The sequence below is a fragment of the Triturus cristatus genome, chromosome 2_2 (assembly GCF_964204655.1).
Source record: "Triturus cristatus chromosome 2_2, aTriCri1.1, whole genome shotgun sequence".
NCBI lineage: Eukaryota > Metazoa > Chordata > Amphibia > Caudata > Salamandridae > Triturus > Triturus cristatus.
The window spans coordinates 781,099,623-781,117,827 of NC_140582.1; the positions used below are offsets into that span (position 1 = coordinate 781,099,623).

The 18,205-nt window shown below is 42.2% G+C and overlaps 1 protein-coding gene across 2 annotated transcripts in view; it reads right to left on the reverse strand.

The window, feature by feature from the left end:
• The window catches only part of TRMT9B (tRNA methyltransferase 9B (putative)), a 184,903-nt gene that overhangs the window by 18,831 nt on the left and 147,867 nt on the right, over nt 1-18,205 (reverse strand). For both annotated transcript variants that reach the window (XM_085642043.1, XM_085642044.1), the window contains one exon: nt 11,287-11,460. In XM_085642043.1, coding sequence (XP_085498169.1) covers nt 11,287-11,460 — 174 coding nt within the window. The remainder of the gene's footprint in view (nt 1-11,286; nt 11,461-18,205) is intronic.

Here is an 18,205-nt window from a genome sequence, read left to right on the forward strand (position 1 = left end):
CTCCCCATTGCATCACATTACACTGAGAGCCTGGGTAGAATGGAAGACACAGATGCTCAAAGCTAGTCAGGCTCAAGATGTCAGACACACTCTGGGGCCTTAGAACTGATCCTCAAGTGTGCACTCTCTCTATTCTCTTTGCCTTTTGGGCTGTCACGATCACTACTCATGCCTAACTGTGGGCAACATGTTCCATGTAGTCCATAGTATGGCTCACCATGTCAGCCAACAAATCACAGGCTTATTTTTAAAGTTTACATTTATGGCTTATCATGCTGTGGGTTTGTGGCATCCTCAGAGATGCCGACATGCTGCATATCTCTGCAGGGGCTGTGACAATCCATACGTGCAGAGAGCCCAAGTCAAACTGTGACAACAACTTCCTGGTCACTCCTACCTCCTCCTGGCCAACTTTCACATTGGCTCCTGCCTAATTTGTTATTTGCCAGTTAATTAGGTGGGGTGCTACTAGGTGATTGATGGAGTATGGACAGTTGAACATTTCTGAAGGTCATCTATGCATTTGACTAGAATGTTATTTACTGGAAATAAGATGTATTTTAGATTTAGAGCCAGCTGTTGCATCATATTGGGGGTCAAACATTTTTGGTGGGAAAGTACACGGTGCTCATGACGGAACGGTTCCGTCATGAGCCACGGTTGAGCTGTGCTCATGACGGAACCGTTCCGTCATGACCACGCCCGCGCAGGAAAAGATCAGCACAGCAGGGGAATCCGCCCAGCATGGAAGGGGTTAAATCTACAAAACAGCTGTAGAGAAGTTGTTTTTTCCATATCTGTTTTGACACCATCATCCTAATTGCCACTAGATTATCAGTGGTGCCCAACATGGACCTGAATTCAGTTTCATTAGTAAGAGCAGGTGAACTGAGCTTGTCCATGCTTCTAGGTCCTCCAGTAATAAGGAAGCAAAGTATTTAGCCTCAACATCTAGGAGGGCGAAGAGGCAGCAGCTTTCTGGGTTCACCACTGAGCCTTTTTTATAAATAGGTTGCAGGATTGAACCTTGCCAAGAGGGCTGGACAGTGTCAGTGATGAGGCAGGTTCTGAATAGCCTTTCAAGCAGTTGTGACCAGAATTCGATGTCCTCTTTATAAACTGAAGCAGGGATACCATTTGGTACAGGAGCACCATTTTTCAAATTTAGACAGCAATCCTTTTAACTGTGATAGTTAATGCTAAACGGTGCATTTGCTGTTTAACGTCCTCTTTGGTTATAGGGATTTGGTCAGTTGTAGAGTGCAGAGCACGGCAGTTGGGTGATTGGGATAGATTTGGTACAGAGTGCTGATTTGTTGAGATCAGCTGTCTGCAGTAACATTATTTGCACTTGGTCGAGGGGAGAACCTTTCATTGTTTAACCACTTTATAATGATCCAGAAAGCTTTAGAGTTTTTTGTTCGACAGGCCAATAATAACTCTAGTTGTATTGCTTCTTCATGCCTCTTTTTTGCTTGCCAAGTGGAACGTTTGTATGTAAACCACATTTCCAAATCCATTCAAATCATTCTAATTGAAATCTATCTTCAGCTCAAAATTATTTTGTATCTACTTGATTCATATACAAATCCCATTTTTCTAACAAATTGAGAATCACAGTAAAATCTCACTTAATTGAGTGGCACAAGCTAAACATTCATGCCCAACGTTGTTAATCTTCACACTAACAGGGCCACTTCGATCCTGGATAGTCGCACAAAGTCAGTGGAGCCCTTAGCCTCCACTCCCCTGGAGTTATACTGCCTGTCTTATTTCAAGATCCCCCAAAATACTTTTTTTCCAAATACCTAACTTCTCAATCACTTGTAGACTGGTGTAGCCCAAATAAGCTTTAGATTCAGTTACTTTGATTACATTATTACTCTCATCATTACAATAAATCCATTTTTCACAGGCGATGATATGTTTTAGCACTAAAGCATTCTAATCTATGTTTTGTTACAAGGAATATCTGAGTTATTGCTTTAGAATCTGGTCTTTCTCAAATTCTGTACTGAATGAAATACAGTTGAATTGAAAATAGATAATTTTGCATAAAATATGTCATAATCCACACAAAAGGGAGGGGTGAGGGTAATGAACTTGCCCACTCCGAACCCCCTGACAATACTTTCAAACACCTGAAGGAGTAGAGAGTGATAAAAATAGTGGGCCCGATTCACAGAACTAACTTAAGACAAAATCCTAAACTTACTACTTTTGGTATTCACAGAAGGCATTTAGTAGTAGTAAAGTTAGGATTTTGTCTTAAGTCCGTCTTAAGCCTGTCCTAAGTTTGTCTTAAGTCTGTCTTAAGTCTGTCTTAAGTTTGTCTTAAGTCTGTCTTAAGTCTGTCCTACTACTTTTGGTATTCACAGAAGGCATTTAGTAGTAGTAAAGTTTGACTTAAGACAGACTTAAGACAGTCTTAAGACAAACTTAAGACAAACTTAGGACAGACTTAAGACAGACTTAAGACAGACTTAAGACAAAATCCTAACTTTACTACTACTAAATGCCTTCTGTGAATACCAAAAGTAGTAAGTTTAGGATTTTGTCTTAAGTTAGTTCTGGGAATCGGGCCCTACATCTCTATTATTTGTGGTGGCACGTGCTGTGTGTCTTAATACTGGCCTCACTCACACAGTTGTGTGACATGCTTCATCATAGGGCTGCTACCAAACACCCCTGCGCAGCCAACTCCTGGGGTGGAGCAATAGTGTGGGGGAAGAGACAAACACAACATAAAAGAAAAACAATAAAGTCTAAAGTTACTGGGATCACCGGAAGTGAAAAGCGCAGTGTGAGTTAAAACTAGCTTGGAGGTGTCACTGTGCCTATGTTTTATTCCTGGACCCTCCGGCCAGGATTAAAAACGTGAAGGATGGTGGTGATTGGGAGATGTAATGCGCTCCTTACACCCCTCCTTACTGCCAAATCGTGGACATGTTTCGGTCGTGAATATGCGCCCCATGTTCGGGGTAATGCCGGTCTTTCTCAGGACACTGCCGGTCCCAGAATTATATTTATGTATCTCTCACCTCGAAATCTGAGATAGGAGGGTGTGAGAACCACTTGTTTTGGCTCTAAATTATCCCCTCGACTGTACTTTGCTGGTATACGAGTTTAACCCAAACCAATGCTAAAATTAGCACGAGGCAAGGAGAGTCCCCCTGTAGTCACACTTACTTCAAGGTGGGAACTCCTTCTGTAGACAGCTCGCCTGCTCCCGCCATGTAGAGAACCATAGAATATGTCATGCTGGACCAACTAAACGTTTTCTTTTTTGCTTGATGAAATAATTATGCTACATCTAGTGGGAGTGGCACATTTTTTGTTGTATGCTGTGTTGCACTATCGTTAAGACCCAGTGCTATTCACCAATCACCCTTGCACCTTCATTTGTTTTACTTTCCTGTTATAACATGTTGCTAGATTTGAAGCTTTTTTGTCATACTCTGACTCCTTTCCATGACACTCATCTTGAAAGATACAGCTTACCTCAGCTCATAGTCTGTTCAGTAAAGAGGCCTTGTACCAGCTTCCAAATTGTTACAGTACAATATGTTATTAATTTATGAGATTTCTTTTCTATTACAGTTGTAGGAAGCATATAGGTCACCCAACTATTATTTAACAACCCTTAACAAAAAGGTAGTTCTACTAGCTCTGCCATTGCTTGCTGTTTATGATTGGATTTAATGAAAAGGAAGACACAGATGTCCAGAAAAAAATAAGAAAAAGCCTGCTGAATACTGCAAACATGTCCGGCTTGAAATAAGATACATTTTAAAACTGCAGACCCAGATCCTTTCAGCAAAAGGAGTAAATGTATTTTGTGTCCTAATTTAAGAGTAACCCATATAAAATTGGAGATTGTAAAATTATTCAGTACATATGTTTTGTATGAATGCATGCATGGAGCTTTTGGTATTTTTAAAGAGTGCAAAGGTATTCATCTAAATTCAATTTCAATATAAGAGGAACGATCAAAGAATACCAAATGTATGTTCGTCCTATGCATTCATTTGGATGCTAATGCCGTGGTATTCAGTACTTTCATTTTTCTGGGAAGCAACAAAGTGCTGCCCAAAATAATAATCAAGGGGCTATAAGAGGCATGGACACAATAGAGAGAGAGGGTGTGAAGTTAATCCAAGTGATTTGGTGTTAGAAGTGTATCCAGGGGTAAACCTGGATTACGTCTGAGCTTGTTTGCTGCTGTTTACAAACAGGACAGTTTTGCTTTCAGTGGGCTTTAATTTCAAGTTAACACTTGACATACAGCGTTGGATGAGGACCAAGCAGGTTTTGAGTCATTTGATGTCATTAGCTCTGGACACCTTTAGCTATATTAGCCTTAAATACGTATGTTGACCGAATCTGATGTTCACAAGGATTGTTTCAAGAGATTGCATATAGTGATTGAAAATGACATGAGAAAGTATGGACCCATAAGGTAATCTACATTTGAATGGCAGTTTATTGGATTTAGAGGTGTGAATTTGAATAAATGAATGATAGTTTGACGGATATGATCTGGACCCAGGGTACTATGTTTGAGAATCCAGGCAAGTTCTCAAGATGCACAGTCAAGTCTAGTGGTCAATGGTCAATGGTGTTGATGGCTGTGAAGAGAGTAAGCAGGATCAGTAGCCAGTGACCAACTTTATCTGAGATTAGGCAGATACTGCCCAGTACATGAATGTTTAATGTCTGTGTGCTGCATCAGGACCTGATGCTGCATTTGTAGCCATACAAAAAAGTTATATTTATTGATTTGTTCATAGAGCAGGATAGAGATAACTTTCAGTATTACATTTCCATTAAAGGGCATATGTGCAATGGGTCTGTAGTTGACAAGGTCAACTGGCTACAAGGTTGACTTCTCAAAAAAGCAATAAAGTAATTTGGTGAGCCCTGTGTTAAAGAGTTGCCTGAAGTATGTCCAATTAGGGGTGTTGCATGGTGGAGTAGGAAGTAGTGGAGTATTGACCTGTTTAAAAGTGGTGATGTAAAGTCTGATCTTGTTTAGGTTACTAGCACATCCTTGTGTGGTAGTTGTTTAATAACTGAGGAATAGTCATATTGTGAAGACTACTCTGATTTAGTTGAAAGTTCCCATGGTGGTGGATTTGTTGTAGATTGTTCTTCAATCATTATGAAAATTATGCATACTGACTAGAGGGTCTTGAATTATGTTGGATCATCTAAGCAAAACTATTTTTGTCATTTGCTTTCCTGCTAATGGTTGCTGCATGTATTGCCAGAGATTTCTTGTGAATGCCTTGTGTGGATGGATTAGATTAGGTGTATTGCTTCCCACATTTTTTTTCATGGTTCCAGCTGATGCAACAGTGAGTTTGTTGACACTGGTTGCTATGGACGTGAGCTTTTACTCAGGAGAGTGTATGAGTAAGTTATTGACTGAGCAGAATTTGTTTTGGTGCATTTAGGTTTCCTGCCGTGAGATGGTGGCATATGTTGTAAGTTTGAGGGAATGGGGAAAAGACAGGTTTTCCAGGCTAGATGCACCTGATTAGTACTTCATTGCTGATAGATGTGATAAAAGTGGGTTAAAGATGTTGCTTCTTGTGTGGGTGTGTTAAGTGATGGGTTGAGGGGGTCTAAGAATGCTTTCTTGAGTCTTAGAAATGTTTGTGTTGGAAATTAGCCTCTTTTACGTGGTACTGTCCCAGACTTATTCCTTCTGTATCTGAATCCATTTTTATTGGCCATAGAACTCTGCGCAGTTTACTCCTGCTAACCACGGTTAAAGTGATTGTGCTCTCTTTTAAACATGGTGAAACTGGCATACCCCTAATTGGTATATTCAATTTACCTATAGGTCCCTAATATATGGTACTCCATGTACCTAGGACCTGTAAATTAAATGCTACAAGTGGGCTGCAGCACTCATTGTGAAGCAGCACTGCAAAACATGCCTCGCAGCCTGCCCTATCATTTTGTGTGTGACATTTTAAACTGCCATTTCGACCAGGCATAATAAACTATTTTGCCAGGCCTAAACCTTTCTTTTTAGTACCAATTTACTCCTAAAGTAGGCTTTTAGTCCCCTTGGAGTAGTATGTATGGCTTTTAAAAAGTAGGACATGTGTATTTACATTTTTTATATGTCCTAGCAGTGAAAAACCTACAAAGTTATTTTTCACTGTGGCAAGACTGGCTCTCTCCTAGAAAAACACTGGGTTACACTGTAATAACATATAGGGACTCATTTAAGTTTGATAGCTGCTAGAAAGATGGTTTAAGGACTCACTTTTAGAAAGTTGGCAAATGTGCCTTTCTACCAGTGTACAGTGTCATCTGTCTGTTGAATGATTCCCCTGTGGTGAGATGTAGATTGCTCCTGGACAGTGGACAAAAGGCTTGGGTTTGGAGCGATGTTTTTCCTACTTCAGCTAGATGGCCTAGTTAGCTGTGCAAGCCTCTTCCTGAGCTTTAAAGTATTACTACACTGTGATTGGCAGATACAGCTCACAACTAGGCCTGTCTCCCTATGTCTTCCTGGTCAGCTTAGCTCCAAACCCAGTGGGAGGTGAGAGCTTCCCCATAACTTGCTTTGATTAACCACATGGAAGGGTTTGCCATTATTCCGGCTACACCCCTGGGTGGGCACAGGGCACAGGGGAAGAAGAATTCTTCCATGTTGGAGTTAGGTAGAGAGGGGTTACTGTGGAATAGCTTACAGTCATACACACAGGAAGTGCTGTAAAAGTGGATAGGGTCACCTCTGGGAACTTTTACCCGATTAGTTAGGGAGTTGACAGGAGTCTCCCCCACCCACAGACTGGCACTGGGCATAAATGTGGCATCCCCAGTACCCTCTTTAGAACACTCTTGGACCTGTGAATCCTGAGGGAAGACTTAAACTTTTTGCCAGAAACCCAGGACCCCAAACGTAACTTCAAGGATCAGTTGGTTGACCTTCTATGTGAGCTACAGGGACACAGCATGCTTTCAGAGGCCTTTCCCTGCAAATTCCAGGCTTGCCTGTTCCAACTGGACCTGCTTTGGACCCTGCTGATGGCTTCTGCTAGAGTGAGTCTTGGCCCCAAGTGCTATTTCTAAGGTTCCAGACCTTTGGCCGGTGTCAAAGTGTACTCCTCTTGATGTTTCCTGAAACCTGGGACTTAAAGGCCAGATGTACAATTATTAGAAATACTAATTTCCTAATTGCTATTCTCTCCCAATCAGTAAATCAGTATTCCTAATGTATGAAACTCTTTTGAGTTTTAATAATGATTCTTAGTGGGTCACAAATATACCTACCTCATGCATAATATTGAGGTAGGTCACAATTTGCGACCCATTAGGAATTTAGTCATCACAGTCATGGTGGCCTGCTGAGGCCAGCAGGCCACCATATCTGTGATTGCTTTTTAAGAGAGCATTCTTTATTTTTTTAAATGCAGCCCATTTTTCTTAAAGGAAAAGGGATGCATTTTAAAAGAAGTCGCATTTTTTAAGAGTAGGCAGTGGTCCCTGGCATTTGTGCAGTACACACTGCTGGCCCAACAGATAGGAGCAGAGGATGGGCAATAACAGCTCCACAAAATGTGGGCCCTTTTTAATGTGGGTGGAGGATGGAAATAAGAGAACTGTACTGAATGATTTCAGCATGCTAGGGCACAAGCTTCACATAACCCTTTCTTCTCTGGGGCATCTGGTATGGTGCAGTGTTCTTGTTCTGAATGCAGGTAGAGGGCAGCAAAAGTAGGAGCACACCTCCGTGGGTTATATTTGAAGATTCTGTATCCGATATCAAAAGGGATTTTTTGTCATTTATTTTAGCAGAGATAGAACATCACTACGGAAAAAGTGGTGGTTCTTATCAACCCACATAAATCGAGAAGACCCTCCAGAGTAACCTTCAGGGGTACCCAAATATCAACTATTGCAGGCAACATACTATCAAAGCAACAGTGACCACACTGCAATTCTATCACTAACAACAATTTAATTTTGAAAAGAATGTTAACCCAGGCAGGGACACACATATTCCTAATCCAGTAGATTAGAACACATCTATAAACATAGTAGTGATTTCTATTGCTGCTGCATCTGCAATAGCAGCTTATAATTTAGAATTTACATTTGAGATTCTCAGCAATAACTACACAAGAGAAGAGAAATCCCCACCGACCTTGGGAATACCGCCACATCACCCTGCTACCTTTCCCAGCAAAAGTCCTAGGGAAAGCCATAAAGCCCCAGCTCACTGAACACCTGAGAAGAAACAACCTACTTAACACCCCTCAATCCTCCTTTTGCGCCAACTACAGCACCAAAACCCCCACCCTGGTTGCTGAAACCAACAACATCAGAGTCCTCTTTGACCAAGGAGACAGCAGGGCTGCTTGACCTCTCAGTGGCATTCAACTCAGTATCCAACCACACCCTCATCAGTAGACTCCACCACATTGACATCCAGCGAGACACCCACAAAAGGATCACCTCCTTCCTCACAGGATGCACACAGAGAATCCGCTTCGTGCCCTTAACCGCCAAGCCCAAGAGCATCATCTGCTGCATCCCCCAAGGCTCCTCCCTCAACCCCACCTTGTTCAACTCCTACATGATCCTGTTGGCTGGCATAGTACGCACCCATGGACCCAACATCATATCCTACGCAGACAACACCCAACTCATCCTCTCTCTCATGGAAGACCCCGTCAACACCAGAACCAACTTTTGAAACGTCATAACTAATGTCTCTGACTGGATGAGGTCCAACTACCTGATACTGAACACAGACAAGACGACAGTGCTCATCTTCAGGAGGAACACCTCACCGTGCGGTGACACCTAGTGGCTCATCAAGCCTGGACCCACATAGACCCCAAGAGACCACATCCGCAATCTCGGCATCATCCTGGACAGCAAACCCACTATGAAGCACCAGGTCCATGCAGTATCCACCTCCTGCTTCTGCACTCACCACATGCTTCGAAAGATCTTCATATGTATCCCCACCAACACCAGGAAAACAGTCATGCAAACTCTCATCACCAGCCGACTGGACTACGCAAATGCATTCTACGCTGGAACCACCCAACTCCTTAACCGACTCCAGACCATACAGAACACTGCAGCTAGGCTCATCCTCAACCTCCAAAAATGGACCAGCTCACGCCCAACCTCACAAGCCTCCACTGGCTCCCCGTCTAGAAGAGATACCAATTCAATATGCTAACACACACCATCAAAGCCCTCCACAGCCAGGGACCTGCCTACATTAACCACCAACTGACCTTTCACCAACCTTCCACCTCCTCGCCCACAGCCGCACATCCGCCGAAGCCGCAGCGGAGGTTGTTCCTTTTCCTACCTCTCCCCAAGTCCTGGAGTGACTTCCATCTCCAAACCTCACCTTTACTCGCAGACTTCAGAAAGGGACTTAAACTAAAGATCTGCAAGACCAAAGCACCTGGATACCCCTACGGGTGATTAGCCATGTTATATAAATACTGTTTGATTTAATTTGATAATGTTGAACCTGTTTATCACCATCTCGTTTGCAACAAGCCTCTAATTTTTTATCAAGTGTTTTCTTTCTTGTAGGTTTTTCAAGTTATTTTTCTTGTGAGCACTTTTTTATTCATTCACTCAATCATCACGTTATATAGATACATTTGATATGGCTGGATGGTACATCATATTTTAGAGCAGTTCCCTTAAAGCTTTTTAAAAACGATTGCATTGGTTGTTACACCAAAGTAGCCTTTGACCATGCCATATTACCCCTTCTTAATTCTAGAATATTGCCTTATCACCTAATGGTTCAAAGTCCCCATCACATTTTCCATTAGTCAAGAAGGTCTCCTCTTGTTAATACTTTTCTATAGTGGGGGTTACTCTGTCCTCTTGAGCACTGACATGTTTTCAAATATAAGGCGCTATAGCAACATGCGCCCTGCATCAAGCATATAATATATGCATTCATTTGTTCAATCGTTTTTCTTTCCTTCTTTTATTTAAATTTTTCTTTCTTTGTTTCGTTAATCATTTCTTTACTTCCTTATTATCATTTTTTTCTCACTCTCTGTTTTACTTGCACTGAATACAGTGTTCATTTATTCAGCACTGTCTTACCTTCATGAGACATTAATTACGTTCTTTTACCCAATACTATACAAACTATAATAATATATGTCCAGTTTTACGTACCAATAAACAATGCCTTGTAAATTTATTAGCAAAAAACAACAGGAGTAAACCCATAGACCAGGTTGAGATCTGGGTAAGGAAGACTCGTGGGAAAAATAATGGACAGATTTGGTTGTAAAATCAATTGGGAACAGTTGTATTAGCACTGTAAGCACTTATTGCAAGGGCAACTCGAAAACTTTGTGTACACAAGTGCTCGTGACACTCAAGGGTGAACGGCGCAGGTGACAAGTGTAAGAAACAGCGAGGGAACAGAACTTTTTGATTGTGCCATAATAAAAGAGGCATCGCAAATCGGGAAACAGCCTTTACCACGAAGCATTTTCCACGCATTACATTTACAACGATACACTTACCTCGTAAACGTCTTCACAACGGGTAATGCTTCAACGACCATCTTCACCACGCAAGCAACGTCATCACGGAACAACGTCATCCTAATCTGAAAAAAAGCATCAGTCCGTTTTCAGTGTCGGCGGAGACCTGCAGAAAAAGGAAAAAAAAGAAGAAAGGGGGCTTGGGGGGGTCTCCCCCCCAAAAAAGAAAAAGCGGAGTAAAGGTAAAATCGCGGTAACGGCAAAGCGTGGAAAACACATTCCGTTGTAACGCATGCGTGGTAAAGGCATGCGTTGCAACGGAATGCGTAGTAACGACATATATTCTCGCAAATCACGCTGGTATGTCGACGGTGTTTCGATCCTAATCAGTTGGCATCATCATCAAGACCAGGTTGCCAATTGCCCTTGCAATAAGTGCTTACAGTGCTAATACAACTCTTCCCAATTGCTTTTACAACCTTATTTGTCCTTTATTTTTCCCAATATATGATGCCTTGAGCACATTTAAACCAGTCACGAGTCTTCCTATTTTTTTTCTTCCTTGTAATGTCGTGTACATACTTGCCAAATAGTTCTCTCAATAATACCGGTTGAGACATTGTTGTTTTTCTATTCTAAAATTATTAAGCACATATATCTTTTGATATATCGCTAACTAATAATGTAACTAGTCTTTTGAAAAAAATAGACACTACTAGGTTAACCAGTTTCCAGTTTCAGCAGTAGCACATTACAAATAGGCCCCTTTTTATCTTACCTCCAATTGAGATAATAGTGTCAAAGCACTGATTCCGGAAGGGAAGATTAAGGTTGTCACATACCATCACTTCAAGTTCATTATTTCTTGCAATGTCTACCAAAGGCGCACAGTAATCACAGCCTAGAGTATACACGTCATTGTTCACACCAAGATACTTCCCAGTTCCACAACCTATAAAACAATGAAAAAATAAGCAATTTTAGAATTTCTACTTCATTTTCGTGGTCTCAATCCGTGGTACCCATCTTCAGTATAAACAATACCCCATTAGCTTTCATGAGATTATCTCTAAAAGCAAAATGCATCAAACATTATTGATATAATATGAATCAAATGTACATAAACATTACACAACAAATATTTGTAGAGTGACGGAACTTGAATATAATCAAAAGTAACTTTTTTAGCTGAGGTTTCTGGCCTGTGGGGAAGATCCACTCTTCTCTATAACCAGGTGCAGGTACAATCACGTTTCTGCAATCAACATAAGCATTACGTATTGACAATGTAGACCAGTTGTTGGAGCCATACCCTTTAACCAAGTTTTATTTTATCAGTTAGAGGTGTATGAGCAGTTTGGGATTTTGAGAGGTTTTAGTATCCCCATGTAACTACTGCATCTTGTTGGTAGAACCGCTATCTTTGGGTCCCACAGTCTAAATGCTCATCAGGAAGGGACTGTCGTTTTACCATTTTTCATATACTTTTATACCGTCAGGTATCAGAACTTCTTGGAATTACCCACCACAGCTGCACCATAGCTACCAGTCAGCTCTAAATTAATCATGTGTGTACCTTTAAAACTGCTTGTTTGGGTTTAGAACCTTTTGCGGTACCTGCTGAATGTTTCCCTGTGTAGTACCCAACTAATATCTTATCTACTCAAGATACATTTTAAAATAGGGGAGTAACTAGTCCAGTTTCTAAAACCTTAGGAAAAGCTAGATGTAGTGGAGGACAAATTGATTCAAGTGCTGAGACATTAAACAGTTGAATTTACTTACACTCAGACAAAAAATGAAATAATGCAGTCGCTGAAGAAACTCTGGATCTTTATTGTACTTGTGTAAACAGCAAATGTCTACTCAGGCAATTGTAGCATGCATTACAATTTAATGTATTTTATTGCACATTACTCAAGTTCTGAGACATTAAACAGTTGAATTTACTTACACTCAGACAAAAAATGAAATAATGCAGTCGCTGAAGAAACTCTAGATCTTTATTGTACTTGTGTAAACAGCAAATGTCTACTCAGGCAATTGTAGCATGCATTACAATTTAATGTATTTTATTGCACATTACTCAAGTTCTGAGACATTAAACAGTTGAATTTACTTACACTCAGACAAAAAATGAAATAATGCAGTCGCTGAAGAAACTCTAGATCTTTATTGTACTTGTGTAAACAGCAAATGTCTACTCGGGCTATTGTAGCATGCATTACAATTTAATGTATTTTATTGCACATTACTCAAGTGAGCGAAATTTATATTTTCAGGTTGTTAAACCTGACAACCTTAGGGTGGTCTTTACCCCAATGTTTCCCCAACCTACTCCAGTTTTCTGACCACGTTTTTGCTGGATTTAGGACTGTGTGCACTTTACCAGTGCTAGCTAACCAGTGCTAAAGTGCTTGTGCCCTCTGCCCTAAACATGTCAACATTAGTTCTTCCTTTATTGGCATATTTAATTTACTTATAGGACCCTAGTAAAGTGGTACACCCTGTACCTAGGGACTGTAAATTAAATGCTACTAGTGGGCCTGCAGCACAAATTTTGCCACCCACTGAAGTAGACTTTCAACCATGTCTCAGGTCTGCCACTGCAGGGCCTGTGTTTGCAGGTTTATCCTGCCATGTCGACCTGGCAAAATAAATATTTTTCTAGGCTCAAACATTCAATGTTCATACAAATAGGTGAGCCCCTAAGGTAGGACCTGGACAACCCGGAAGACAGGGTGCAATGTATTAATAAAGCAGGACATGTATTTTTAAGTTTTATGTCCTAGTAGTGAAAAACTCCTAAAGTTGTTTTTCACTAGAGAAAGGCCTATCTCTCCTGTTGGATAACATTTGGATTACCCTATTACATTTGATGACTGTAATTTCCAATCGCGATGAGATAAGATCCCCAAGTCTGGTTGTATTTTAAATTCTGGAAATGTCACTTTTAGAAAGTTGGTGTTTTCTTACTTTAGCTATTTGATGCTCTTACTTAGGTTTCGGGCGACTAGGACGCCAATCCAGCGAACCACTGCATTGATTTCTCTGTTGTTTTATTCTTGCAACTTTTTTAAAAAGGGGGAAAATTAAAAAAAAAGAAAAAACGAATCTTTTTTAATCTTTTTAAATATCTGTTGGGAATTTTCAGGGGGGTTAATCCGCGCTGTGTGTAGGCAGCTTGATTCCATTGGGGCAGCCTTTTGTTGTTGTGGGGTTATTCGCGCTGCTGTACTGTTGATTTTTGCTTCCGTCTGGCTTTTGGGACATCTGCCTGGGCCAGAAGTTGGCAGGGTGTCTTTCCTGCCTCAATGGTACACCGGGGGGATTTAAACATCGCCGCACAGCAGCCGTGGAGCGGATGCGCGCAGCGGGCATGCCGCCGACGCGCCGTGGGCGCGCCAAAGACAAGCCCGTCTGCGCCCGTCCGCGCCTGCCCATGCCTAGGGCCAGGGATGCTCCCGGTGTTAATCCCATCCTTGTTTCTGCCTATAGGATTGTGTATAACGGGGAACATTTAAGAGCGCTGAATAATTATGGTAAGTGCGATGCACTTTCTGATATAAATACACAGGACTGTATCAACCACTTTATTTGTCAAGTCTGTGGTTGCACTTACAATGGTCCAAAATGCTCCCAGGCCTCAGCAAACTTTAAACAAACGCTCACTGGGAAAAACGACACTGCCTATATTAGGATGTCTGATTAATGCACGCTCCCTGTGTAAACATGCATCTGAATTTGCCCTATTCATTGAGGTGCATGGTATTGATGTAGCATTTATTACAGAGACTTGGGGAGACGCCTCATCTGTCCCAGATTTAGAAATGGCAATCCCTTCCGGGTATATATTACACAGGCAGGACCGAGTGGGCAAACGAGGGGGAGGTCTGGCAGTTCTGTTTCCCTGTACCTGGAAAACAGTTTTTATTTCACAACATAATGATCCCCATTTGGAGTCCTTACTTTTTAAATTGTTGATTGAAAGTCGTCATATATTTAATGGCCTGTTGTGTTACCGGCCTCCAGGCACACGGGCTAGTTTTTTAACAGATATTGGTCTGTCTCTAGATACCCTGGCTCAATCACGAGACTTCACTCTTCTGGGTGATTTTAATGTCCACTTGGAGGACCCCCTAGACTGCGATGCAGTAAAGTTCTTAGACATTGCTAACAGTATGGGGCTCACCCAGTGGGTATCTGGGGACACACATTTGGCAGGGCATCTGCTGGATGGTATTTTTTCAAATAATTATTTTTTGGAGGGTTTTCCACCTTTACCAATTGTCTGGTCGGATCATAAAGCTGTCATGTTCTCCTTCCAAGTTCAAAAGTCTTATTAAAAGAATAGAATAAACAGACAGCGGAGATTGGTCCGCCCTTAGAATAAACTAAATGTGGATATGTTTCAAAATGTTTTAGCTAAAAATATCCCACCACCTCTAGACGACCCTAATAAAGCCGTAGCAGCATTTGAGGAAGGGTTAAGTAAGTCAATTGATCAAAGCCTGCCGGCTAAGTGTATCTCGAGCCATTGGTCCAAGCCCTCTGAACCATGGTACACTGAGCGGCTCAGGATCCAAAAACAAAAATGTCGTCACCTGGAAAGGAGGTGGAGATTATCTTTTAGTATGGAAAATAAATCTGACTATAAAGCAGCGTTACTGGAGTATAAAGCTCTTATTAGTAAAGAAAAAACGAGGTTCTATACTACGGCGATACTGACAGCTAAAAATTTGTCTAAAGAGCTTTTCTCAGCAGTTAAAAGAATAGCCAAATGTGTTGTGGCCACTGAGCCTCCGAAAACCCAGCTATTCTGCGATAGAGTTGCATTCACTTTCAAGAGATAGTTAAGGAGGTCTATGATAGCCTTGCTGAAGCGACAATGCATGAACTAACGACATTGTCAGCGGACTCAGCCAAAACTAAGACTGCCGACACTGAGTCAGGCATTTGTGCGGTGGGCGGTTATAGCAATAATACCTCTGAGTTATCAATGTTCGGTCCTTTGTCATTGGAAGCAATAATAAAATTGATAGAATCGATTAAATCAGGCTCTCCTCTGGACCCCTGCCCTCCGAAAAATTTTCACCTTTTGCCGGAGACTTTCGCATCTTATCTGATGCTTATTTTTAACAAAATGTTTTCATCTGGCATTTTCCCCACTTGCTGGAAGCTGGCCTCTGTGCTCCCTCTTCTGAAAAAAACAAATTTAGACGTTACTGATCCAAAGAACTATTGTCCAATCTCTAGGCTGCCACTACCGGCCAAAATAGGGGAGAAAGTAATGAAAAACAGCCTATTACAATATATTGATAAGAACAATTTCCTTGATGACACTCAATTTGGATTTCGTAAACATCATAGCCCAGAATCGGCCCTAATCACAGCCTCGGAAATGATCAGGCAAACTGTTGACCGGGGGGGTAATGCAGCACTTGTGCTGCTAGACCTCTTGGCGGCTTTTGACACCGAAAACCACCAGAAACTCTTGGAAGTTTTGAGGGGGGTCGGGGTCAAAGGGAAGGCTCTTATGCTATTTAAGTCATTTCTGTCTGGTAGAGAGCAGTTTGTGGCCTTAGATAATTTTAGGTCACCAAATTTTACATTACCCTGCGGGGTTCCGCAGGGATCATCTCTGAGCCCCACACTTTTTAATGTTTATGTTGCACCCCTGGCGAAACTTATCAGATCTCTGGGGTTCTCTGCTGTCTCCTACGCGGATGACACGCAGATCATTGTTTCAGTGTCCGGATCTCCCACCGACACTGTGATGCGTTTCCATTCTTGCCTACGTCAGGTAGGGAAATGGATGGCTTCTAACTATCTAAAGTTGAACTATAGTAAGACGGAGGTTCTACTGTTTGGGGCTCATGCTAATTTTTGGTCACCAGATCTCTGGCCCCTAGAGGTGGGTCCACTTCCTAAACCAGTGACCAAGGTTAAGAATTTGGGAGTCATTTTTGACACTAAATTGTCCTTTGAGTATCATGTTAATCAGGTTACTTCTTCTTCTTTTCATACATTACAAATCCTGCAAAAAGTTCTCCCTTTTATTCGAGCTGAGCTTCGTAAGTTGGTGGACTCAGCACTTGTTCTTTCGAGAGCCGATTATTGCAATTGGCTCTTTATTAATCTTCGTATGAAATGTTTGGCCAAACTTCAGGTTGTTCAAAATGCCGCGGCCAGGCTTCTACTGAACATCCCGAGGTATAAATCAGTCTCTCCGGCATTGAAGGATCTTCACTGGTTGCCAATAAAAAAACACATAGAGTTTAAGGCCCTCTGTATTGTTTTTAAATCCATCCATGATATAGGACCAGGTTTCCTAAAACAGAATCTGATACGCTATATCCCAGCACAAAATCTTCGCTCCTCCTTGTCCAATGATCTGGTTGTCCCCAAGGTAAAAAGATGCTCTTGGGGAGGGAGAAGTTTTCTGGTGGGTGCTGCTAGGATGTGGAATTCACTCCCATCTTATTTAAAACATGAGAACAATCTGTTGGTGTTCAGGAAGGCATTAAAGACCAGGCTGCATAATCAGTGAGATCTGTGTATTTCCTAGCCTAAATGAGTAAGCGCCTTGACACCCTCGGGTGATTGTTTTGCGCTTTACAAATCACCTTTTCATTTCATTTCATGCCTGCTGCCTGTCTTTGATCAGTCTGGGGTGAGTGACAGCTGGGCTTTGTGTATTCACCCTAGAAAGTCACACACCATGGGAGCTTAGATGTGACTTGATGGGCCAACTGGGGAAGATGAGAGGGATCAGTTGGACCCAGCCACATTTACACCTGATTAGGCTCTGTCCTGTCCTCACACAAAGGACTGCATATCCCCCGTAGTGTGTCTGTAGCCAGGGCAGGTAGGGAGGACCTCTGTGCACTTCAGTCTCCCCCTCTTAAAGGCACAACTGGGTATATGTACTGGGAAGTGTCTCTGACACCACCACTTCAGTACACTTCTGAACCTGTGAAGGCTCTGTGGGAAGAAAGACTGCAGTGCTGCTGAAGAACTGCCACTCTGCTGAACTACTGTTTTGCTGGACTCCTGCTTTGCTATGCTGCCCCGCTGCCTGCTGTTCCCCTGCCTGGGTGAGAAGGACTGGGCCTGCATCCTTTGAACCCAATGTGACTGGCCTCCTGATCTGAGTTCTCAGGGACATGAAAGACTTCCAACTTACCTGCTTCTGCAGCTGAACTCTGTCATCTGTGAGCCTGCCCTGCCAAGTGGTGCCGTGTCAGTCCTGGGCCCTTGGAAGTAAGGCCTAAGATGTTTGCATCAGCAAAACCTACTCATCCTCTGTTAAACCGGCACATTGGCGCCACTGTATGGATCAGACCTGGCACTACGCCCATGTTGGGTCGATCGGAACTGGTGCATTGCACCTGTTGTGAAGGTTGGAACCAGTGCATCGCTCCTGTTGCCTGACCAGAAGCAGGACATCACTTCTGCTGCATGGATGTGCCCCAACACATCACATTCGGAACCAAAAGGTTTCCACATCTACATCGACAGAGTCTTGACAATGCATCTCTGCATCGCAGCTCTTTGCTCATCGGAGCTGACGTATAATTACTGCTGTGTGGATTAGGACCCGGGCATTGCCACAACAGCATGGATCGCCACTGACGCATCACTTCGGCCCGCATCTTCAACATCAACACAGCCAGGATCAAGGTAATTTTGTTCAG